Source organism: Ptychodera flava, chromosome 14, assembly GCF_041260155.1.
Source record: "Ptychodera flava strain L36383 chromosome 14, AS_Pfla_20210202, whole genome shotgun sequence".
In the NCBI taxonomy this organism is placed as follows: Eukaryota; Metazoa; Hemichordata; class Enteropneusta; family Ptychoderidae; genus Ptychodera; species Ptychodera flava.
Window position 1 is genome coordinate 12839719 of NC_091941.1, and position 10682 is coordinate 12850400.

At 36.7% G+C, this 10682-nt stretch overlaps 1 protein-coding gene across 2 annotated transcripts in view; it reads left to right on the forward strand.

Annotated features, from left to right (window-relative positions):
* The window catches only part of LOC139149405 (apoptosis-resistant E3 ubiquitin protein ligase 1-like), a 29892-nt gene extending 19810 nt beyond the window's left edge, over positions 1-10082 (forward strand). For both annotated transcript variants that reach the window (XM_070721149.1, XM_070721150.1), the window contains exons 11-17: positions 283-468; positions 1042-1224; positions 2063-2188; positions 3298-3427; positions 3856-4004; positions 4401-4576; positions 5293-10082. In XM_070721149.1, coding sequence (XP_070577250.1) covers positions 283-468; positions 1042-1224; positions 2063-2188; positions 3298-3427; positions 3856-4004; positions 4401-4576; positions 5293-5395 — 1053 coding nt within the window. In that variant the 3' untranslated portion in view covers positions 5396-10082. The remainder of the gene's footprint in view (positions 1-282; positions 469-1041; positions 1225-2062; positions 2189-3297; positions 3428-3855; positions 4005-4400; positions 4577-5292) is intronic.
* Positions 10083-10682: the final 600 nt, after the last annotated feature.

Consider the following 10682-nt stretch of genomic DNA (forward strand, 5'->3'; position numbering starts at 1 on the left):
AAAGTTTGCTGTGTCAGGCTGAAATCAAGATAGAAAGTAAGTTCTTAATAAATACTGGACATGAAATATTTCAGCCTGGTCATGATCAAGCTCAAGAAGATAAGTTTAGTTTGATCACAAGTCCAGTCATCATAAAAACATTCAAAGCGAGTAGGTTCTCATTCTTATTCCCATCAAGGGCAATCAAACACAAAACACTTTGTCCTATTGATGCAGCTACATGTATACAGTCATTTCTAATATCTCTGTTATATTTAGATTTGTATGTTATTCTTTTTTCAGTCTATGAGGGCAACTAAACACTTTTCAACTTCAGACTGGTGCAAGAATTTTGAAATCGAGTTTGCTGGAGAAGAGGGTTTAGACTGGGGAGGGGTGCGGCGGGAATGGTGCGAGCTTGTTTGTTGTGCTCTTTTCTCCACTGAGAATAAACTATTCAAGAGATTTAAAGATGACAATCAGGCATTGGTGAGTATTGATTTGACCAGTAAATTTGACAAATGCACAAAATTTAATCATACTGAGTGATATCTAGATGAAATGAACTCTATTCTTCTATGACAATCCTTTGCTGTAAATGCTTGGTTTAATTCAGTACCTTTAATACCCAACCAAATTCAGATTTCTGTTGGACAATTACATGTAATTAGAAAACACCTCATTACCATGAAAGGTTTTCAGTGTAAAGTGTGAAATAAATGAATTTATTGTGACTGCCACTATGGTATCAGAATGATGTACTTCAAACCCATTTTCCACCATTATCATTGTGTCAATATATGATGTCATTTTGGAGCAAGGTTTCTATTGAAAGTGAAACCTTTAAAAATATTTTTCATATCAGCGCAGGACATTGCTTATTTCAGTATACTTCCTGATTTCATAAATGTATATACTAAACATGCGACAGATAATGCAGATAATTCCAACCTGATGTATTTGTTCCAAAGTATCAAAATGGGGCCTGAGCTCCTTGTGCAATGGTTGGAAAAGTATCACCATATTTACATATGGATAATGTTCCACTTTTACGTATTGCAGGTTCATCCTAACCCTAGACGACCCCCTCACCTATCCAAAATGAAGTACTATGAGTTTGCAGGTAAAATGGTCGGCAAATGTTTGTATGAATCCTCAATGGGTCAAGGTTACAGACAGCTGGTGAAAGCTAAATTCACAAGGTCATTCCTGGCTCAGTTGATTGGATTAAGAGTGAGTTACAAGGTCAGTGGATTGTATTTGTCCAAAAAAGCGATTCCAGTTCAAAGAAAATTTAGACTATTTTACACTTCAATTCATTATCAGGTTGATGTTTCTCTACTTTTCTATTGTTTCTCTTTGGTCAGTTGATTTTTTAATTTTTTTCACAAAGATTGTCTTTTCTAAACTGTACAAATTCATTGTACATACAGGGTGTACTGTTTTAGTGTCAGAGCAGTGAATGCTTGTACTTCATACAGTCTGCTGTCTTGAACTTTCTGTCTCACATATGCAATGCCCTATGTTGTTGGTGCACAACATGACCACATATACACTGCACACATTCTCTCTGTAATCATTTTGCATTTCATTTGTGATGCATTATTTGAGGTGTGAAGCTCATATGTTCGATATTTTGCCTTTCATAAACAAGTCACCCTCTTGGCATGCAACCCTAGGTCTCATGTTCACGACATACTATCTCATTATGGTATGTGCAACACACCTACTGCAATATGAAATCTCTAATCATTGATATGTAGCATGTTACTGCTCCAATTCAACCTCAATCCAGGGCAACGTATCCTTCATGTGAATCACGCTATCCTTTATTTCATTATCTTTCACCTTTAAGATGGCTTTCTAGATGTTCAGTGTCTCAAAACGCATCTTTGCAATGGACACAAATGACACCATTTCTCATACAATGCCAGACATCCTTACAAACAGCCATTGGATGTGTTGGTGAAACTTTGGTAACAAGGAAGACACTGTCTGACTTCCACTTTCAAGTAATCATGATTGCTGAACAAGTTCCAGTCAACTTGTGTATCACAATGATTTTTGTGACTTTATTCTGCAGTATTTTGAGACAGACGATCCAGACACATATGTAACCAAGATTAAATACATACTAGAGAATGATGTTGAAGATTTAGATTTGGTGTTTGCTGAGGAGGAATACAACGAGTCTGGTCAAGTTGAGACGGTGAGTGGTTTGATGTGGTAACTCTGCGGTGTCTGATCAATTCTAAGTAGAGCCCTTTAAAGCTGGAGTACTTCCTGTTTGATTTCCCCAATGATGAAAATTGCATCAGCCTGTCCACCCACAATTCCCTGTGACCCGACCTGCTTATCCATTACAGACGTTCAAGATTACTTGCAGTGACATGAATGGCACTTTTGCCAGGAAAAGATTACTCCTAGAATTCACACTCCGGATGCAGTTCTGAATGATGTGTTTGTTGTCATGGTGTTGTGAGAATTGAAGTGTGATGAGGAATTTTGTACCAGGAAACCAGAAGTACCTTAGGTCACTAGTGTTATTGAGCACCTTGAGATGCAAACAGTCGACTGCAAAAGTTAATTATGCAGTCTTTGGAATTCATGGTGGCTACATTCACTTGCAATTTTTGACAGTAACACTGCATGCACACAGAGTTTCAACCATCTTATCACATTAGAAATCTGATATCATAATTCTCATTAAGCATGTAAATATTGATCTTAACGTGCAGATTTCATATGTGAGTAAAGGTCATCATTAGATCCACTTGTCTATCCCCATAACAGCTGACATGTAATGTATAGATTTGTTCTTCATTTTACCGTACTTCGTGGTGTCTGTGACTGAAAGACATTTTTCTGTCATCCATGGCATGTGCATTTGTCCTAGAGCCCATAACTTTAGATTTTCAAACAATTCGAAAAATATGCAGCAAATGAGAGCCTCATGACCTTGCATGATACTTTCCTGACCAAAAATGTTATTTTTATGACATACAATGACTCACTCTGCCATCTTTTACTGTGTGTTAGAGAGTGCTACATTTTACAGGGAAATACCAGATCAGTAATGAAAATAACTTATGTATCATAAAACAGCTCTCTGCACTGGTGATAATTGTGCATTTGTATCACATAGGTGAAATTTACTCCAGGACCTGTGTTGCATTGCCGTGTTTTGCACAAGTCAATGTATCTTTGATGAAATTACTCTTGTCTGTTTTTTCAGATTCATAGTCTAGTATTTTACCCGTTTGTAGACAGTGATTTTGCACATTGCTTACAGATATCTTTCTTATAAGCTAATTTCAGGTAGTGGATTTGATATCAAATGGTTCAAACATTCCGGTCACCAATGACAACAAGATGCAGTACTTAGATGTGTTAGCAATGTACAAATTCAGTAAAAGTACCGAGGAAGAAATTGAAAGTTTTCTTAAAGGTAAATGTTTGTATCTACTGTTATTGTCATTGCATGTACTGAAGCATAAATGCAAGTGTGAATTGCAAACAGTCCCGACTGTGTATGGAAAAAAGTCCAAGTATAACTGAAGTATGACCCAAAAACAACAACAACAACAAGAGCAGCTTTTGTGACATTGAGAGACAGACACATGATTAATTTTCAATGGTCCAATTATAGGCACTTAAGTCTCACTTTGGGTATCATAGATGAAAACAAAATTGTTGTTCATTTATCCTATTCTGAGACACTTCAGCAATATTTTTTGTACCATCACATGCAGTGGAGAGATAATATATGCTGTCAGCTCTTTGATAAACTTTCTTCATTTCATGACGTTGATATTGCTCCAAAATATTTGCAGACACTGTTAGTTATAATTGCGTATCTGAATTGTCTCTCCACAGGTTTGAATGACTTTGTTCCTGACCATCTTCTCAGTATATTTGATGAGAATGAGTTGGAACTCCTGATGTGTGGGGGCAGCACATTTGACCTTGATGACTTCAAGAAGAACTGTGTCATCGTCGCTGGCGGTGGCTATGACTTCAACAGGGTACGTTGCAATCATCTTCCAGAAACATGAGCATCAGTTTACAATAATATTTACAAAGATGGCTGGTTTATTTATCAAAATGTTACCAGTATAACATGACGTGATATCTAAGTCCACTGCATAGGCTGTTAAATCTTGAAACATACCATCTCTGAACACAGACATGCAGAATGATGTGTCCTCATTGAACCTAGGAATCACGTAATGAACCATATATGCCGTACTATCTGCCAAAGTCTACTTCAAACTTTACTGTTTGCTTTTTGCCTTGACCATGACCTTAGAGAATGCCAGATTTTATTACTTTATCTAGCTTCTGTAGAAGGCACTTGTAATTTTTTTTTCTGTGTATGCAGGTTTAATTTTTTCTCCCTTTTTATTCCCATTCTCTGTCAGGTTCTTGGCTGGTTCTGGACTGTTGTAGCTGGTTTCACTCAAGACGAGATGGCCAGGCTGTTACAGTTCACAACCGGCTGTTCCCAGCTACCACCAGGTGGATTTTCAGAACTTGTGCCCAAGTTTCAGATCAGTGCAGTGCCCACCTATGGAAATCTACCCACAGCTCATACCTGGTAAGCCATCTATCCATCCATCTAGGTAAATGGGGACTGTGTCGTAACCCTTGTCAAATTTCTACCATCCGCTAATGTGATTGCATTGTGATCTAACAGGAACTCTGGTAAAATGACAGAGTCCAGAAACTTTCACATCGTATCCCTAATACCATTTAACCTTTCATCAACATAGTTTGGCCTAAACCCATTGTTATCAATGGTGATTGTGGACCTGTTTACTGGGAACTGGGGGTGAACAAGTGAAGACACAGCATAGCTTCTGTTCACTGTAAATGAATTGTTTTCATCCATTTGTCAATGAAAATTTGAAAGGTTGCTTACAATTGCATATCTACCACTGTGGTGGCATGCCTCTGTACAGTTTTGATATTTGGACAATTTGTTCTTACAGCATCTGGGTCAGTCTGTATGTCTACCATCATTCCATAATTTATAAATGTTTGGCACTCTGCCGTTCACAAAGATTAAGCAAGTATTTGTCTTGCCTTTACTGTGCCCACAACTGAACATCAACCCTATCAAAACTGAATGTTAAAATTTTGATTTTCTTACATGAACTTTGAAAGTTCAAATGATGTGGAGAAAGCTAGCATTAATTTCCTGACAGAATGGAAAGGCAAAGTCTTCGTGGATTTCTATACTTTATTACAGAAGTCATACTTCACTTTGATCACAAAGATTTTACCAACCTTCATGCTTCTTATTTTGTCTAGTTTCAACCAGCTCTGCCTGCCAACATACGATGACCTTGAACATCTGAAGAGGTCACTCACTTTAGCAATTAATGAGGGATCAGAAGGGTTTGGTATGGTGTGATACAGAAAAGAATTAAAGGCACAGATGAGGAAACAGACTGAAATAAAATGGCTTAAACAATGATCACATACTGCCATCATAACTCTGTCAATTCTTACAGGACAGAATGTTATCATAGGCGTATGGTGGTACTGTCACAATTCTGATACAAATTATTTCAAATATGAAGGTAATTCATCCAAAAATACTGTAAAGTCATATATTTTCCAAATTTTTTATTTTTATCGTTTTGCCGCTTTTGATATACGTTGGTTTCGAGTTACCATAAGACCATGCGGTAATTCAAGGATTTTAAGCTTTCGCCACTAGGGGCGCTCTTCCTTTGACCGGAAGTGAGGGCTACTTTCTGGACTCCGGTCTGCGTACATTGCGATAACACAGACTACGTATTCCTAACCTAAGTTTAGTCTACTTTCATCTGCTCTGTTGTCACCGTAAGCGTTTGACTATGCCAAACTTTTACTGCAAAGCCGGCAAACTCGACAAATACCCATGGATGAAGAGCATGACCTTCCACCGTTTCCCCGATTAAGAAAGAGAAACGCCTGAGATCGAAATGGATAAGGATGATACGACGTGAACTTAGCTTGGTACCTAATAATTTCCACATGTTTGTGATCTATTGAGCTCTCGGACTATGCACCCCATAGACGTGTGTACATATGCCTGAGAAAGAGTATGTCAGGAAACCAAATGACTATATTTCCTACATATAGGGATTATGCCACCATGTCATCTTCGACGTTCGATTTTACTGTGAAAAGTAGCAAGTTCATCTATCATGTAATTGTCGTTCGTTCCCTATCATTTTCAAAATTCATACCTGGTACTCAATTTGCTTCAAAATCGCTCCTTTCGTGTGATTTTCTGCCGAATTCGACGGACACATCGCCAAAACATAAGCGTGAGCAACATTATTCGACCTTATTAGAGTGCGATGATTCTTATAATACTAAACGAAACGGCAACAGTCTCGATGTCGGCGTCTTGTCAATGCATGTAAAACGGGAACTTGCCTCGCTACTCGAAGAGCAAGATCATTAAAATGCATTAAAATAAATTTTCACAAACACAAACTAAGGAAAGAATCTACACTGCGACTGATGAGAAACCATACTCGGGTTTTGAAACGCAACCGTTAAAGGGTCACTCTATCAACTTTGTCACACCATAGGCCCGGCTGATTCTCGCAATAAGCTTTCCCCACACGAACAAAACATTACCGTACACACAAATCCAAACTTCCCTACAAATATCCGAAACGAAACAAACATTTTTTATTAACAAAAACAATCGGATAAGAATGTAGGAACACATATTCAAAATGAATCAAACACAAACTCGACACAAAAAAAACCCATTTTGGATAGTATGGTGGGGAGCCTCTTTCACATGTTTTACATTAGTTTCTAATCCGAGGTCAATGGATTTCTCAGCAAGCTCTACCAACTCAGCCTTTTTAGCTTTGGAAAGGGGAATCTTGCTTGCTTTTAAAAATTCTCGTAGCTCTTTCATGTTCATTTTGCGGACGTCTTCACGTGTAATGTTGCGACTTCCCTCCATGACTAAAATTTTAGCCCTCACTTTTGCAAAATCTCGAGCGTCCCCATGCGACCGATGTTAAAAATTCGTGCGTTTTCTAACAACTCGAAACCGACGTATTCTTATTCCTTTTATACATACAGACGTATCATCAAAACACTGCTTCAAAAGGTCACACGTAAATGTAATGGGAGATATTTATTACAAGTTTTGCAGATTTTTCTAAAAAGGTAACCTTAAAAGTTTATCCTAACAGAACAGGAGTGATTTTACAGATCACTTGATCAAAATGAATGAAGCTCTCTTAAAATAAAGTCACTACTGAAATGCCATTGTGAGAGAAAACTTGATTCAGGAATGTTGAGCTATTTTGAACTTAACACTTTATTTTTAAACAGAGCATTAACCTTGACTGTGGATATTTGTCCATATTTATGTAAGTGTCAGGGCACACACTTGTATGTATGTAGGGATTCTCAGTCACTACTGCATACTAGTGAAGGTGGATAAAACTTAAAAAGAGATATTTATAATTACTATTTCATTAAAACTTACTAAAATATTTTCAAAGCAATACTTGAAAACTGACAACACCTTTCACACTCACCATTGCCCTGAAATTGCAAAGTTAGAGAAAGATATTAATGAACTAATTGCGTATAATTTCCGTGAGCCTTGCAATTATTGGTTTTGTTGTTTTGCAACAAAGCATGGCAGTTTCCATTTTCTCCTTCAAAGCAACTTGCGATTTGCAGATAATAATGCATTTCAATTGTTATTGAGATTGCTGTATTATCTGTACAACTTCTTTTTGAAAATGACGTCTGACTCAAAGCATTTGTAATTACCACCAACAAAATTCAAACTTTCATGCATAGGCTATGTACCTTCTTTCTATGTGTGTGTGTATAGCCCATATGTGTGTTTTTGATGTGCTGTCATTGGTAAATGGTGTCAAATTGGAATTTCTATATATAGTTATGTAGAAATTAATGAGTGGATACATTAAGAGTACATCTTAAAAACTTTATAAAAAACCTTCTGAACAAAGCAGAGAGATTCTAAGTGAAATACAACATTTCTTGTAATATTGAAATATTAGAATAAGATTTGTTTGCAAAATATTCAGGGGAGTTTTTATCATTGAATTAAACATGTATTTACAATAAGATATATTTAAGTAGATTGTTAATGCAATACAGGGGTTTGCAAAGTCCGGTGGTCCTATGGCTATGAATCGTATTGCTCAGACTGTGAGTTACCATGCTTGTAGTCCAACAGACCACTGTATATATTAGACTAAATGTGCAACTGTATAATAAAGTATGAATATGGACTGCTATGTTTACCATGGATCACCAAAATGTTGTTTTGAGTTGTTCTACACTACCGCAGCTCACTCAACACAATAACATATTATGAAACGTACGTCAGTATTGATGTGCAACAGCTTACAGAAGCAAAATGTTTCTCTTAAATGTTTGCTGTCATATCACAAAATATCTCTTTTCACTTCTGTTCAAAGAGATAAAAGTATTTATGTATCTATGTTGTATACAGGATCTTTCACGACATACATGAAGCATGTCATTAATAATGTCATAATCAATGATTCAGCAGCTCCGAGCGCTTATCACCGAAATCCATAACAAATGAAATCATGTACCAGAATTTATGATAAAATGGGAACAACTGTAAGACATTAAGCTTGTTGAATAATATATGTTGTCCAATACTGTCTGTAGAGTGTTACACAAATGGACCTGTGAAGAAATACCATCACCTTCAAATATTAATTGACCATTCTCAGTGATTGGTGTAGATATTTCATGATACAGATGGTAACCAGGAGGTAATATGATTAAGTACCAGATCATAGACAAACGTAATAGAGCTTTTCTTTTGTACTTATATGCATAGCATTATGTGAATGTTAGGTCTTTATACGTTATTGTACAAGTTTATGTATTATGAAATATTTGCTCACATGTTTGCTTATTTGGTAATGTACCCTGTTAATGTACTTAACTCTGTTTGTGTCTGTTTGTGGGTATAATGTTGGCATTTGTGAGGAGCCTTGGCAGAGTTTCAACACTAATGCAAAGGAATAGGTTTGAAACTTGCATTTTGTGACAGGTGACAAGACAGTATTTTATCAGTAGAATTTGATTTATGTTTTTGATGTTTTATAAATTCCAGCCGCTTGTTTTACATCAATGTTCAAGAAAATCAACCATCGTTAGCTTTCTTGGTCACATTGAGTGTTACATGACGAGTCTCATGAACATCCTTGAACATAATGACATCTTTCTTCCGTGCAGTGTATGTAGTCACCATGTTTCAAACAAAGTGACATTTTCAACTTACATGTCTTTCATTTAAACATGAAATTACAGGGCCGTGGGCGCACAATAGGGAGATTACTGATGATGCAGCGATTTGCATACCCTGGGCGGGAGTTTTTGAATTCTCATAGCATCGCTTTGACTGTATGATGAATTTTAATAATCATGATGGGCACTTTGTAACATATGCAAAATAGGGGTCAAATGGTTGTACAGGGAACACATTCTGAAACACATACTTTCTAAGACAAAAAATGGAACATTTTTTAGTTTATTTTTTACTCAAGTGTAGTCGCTATGCATTCACAGACATCATATCCAGATTCGATGGCAATGCACGCCTGAAACATGGCAAAATTATGGGATTCTGGGACCAAAGGCGGCACATCCGATCAGTAGCGTGGCTTTTTTACATTTGCATGGATTTACGATAATCCGGCTTTTATAGTGGAAGTTCCTGTTTAAGAGATTAATGTAAGTAGTAAGTGTACATAGTTGTTATAAATAGCAAATGATAGCTTGCTTGACAGTGTCACCAATGCCTTTAGACAGTTGACCTTTCACCTCTAGTGAGATCATTAGCTCTTTATTGCCTGTTTTTACTGTCATACTCTACACATTTTACAAACAGGTGCAGTGTATAGTTCAGTTTTGCTTTTTCCCTGAGACTGACAAGTCAAAAGAGTTTCATAGTGTTAACAAAAAATCATGGTCACAAGTTTGTGTGTATTTTTGATGTGTACCTTTCATGAGATTTAGTATGAAATTCTGAAGGAGGAATAAACCAAAAAACTGCAGGACGTTGTTTGTGAGTATCTTGTTCCATTCTTATGATACTTTGTGTGCTGGGTGTGTTGGCAGACTGATGAGAGAGCTCAAGGAGATAGGTTTCTATAATATTGAATAATATTGTCTCATGTATTGCAGTTTTGATTTTGTGTTCTTTTTAGCTCACATTTGGTATATGTATATATACCAAAGAGAGCGTATATGGTTAGTCAATGGCATCTGTATGTTTGTATGTATGTATGTGTGCACGGATGAATATGTCTGTCCACATCAAAAACTCCAAAACCGCAGCACCAGTCATCTTAGTATTTGATGTACAAGGTGCACCCAGGGATGGAGATGTGAATTTGTTCAAATGAATGTGTCAGTGTCAAAAAATGCAAATGAGGTAAAAAAGGAGAATCCAGCCAATTGCTAGAACTATGTAACCACAGGCCAGACATGGTTGAAACTTGGTATGCAGGTTTTTATGGTGACTTTAGATTTGTTCAAATTGTGGTGAAATTTTTGCAGTTGGACTTTTGGGTCAATTTTTTGATAAAAAAATTTCTGAAGAAACTGCTTGTCCCATTGCTTTGAAACTTGGTATACATGATCCTAGGACTGGCCTC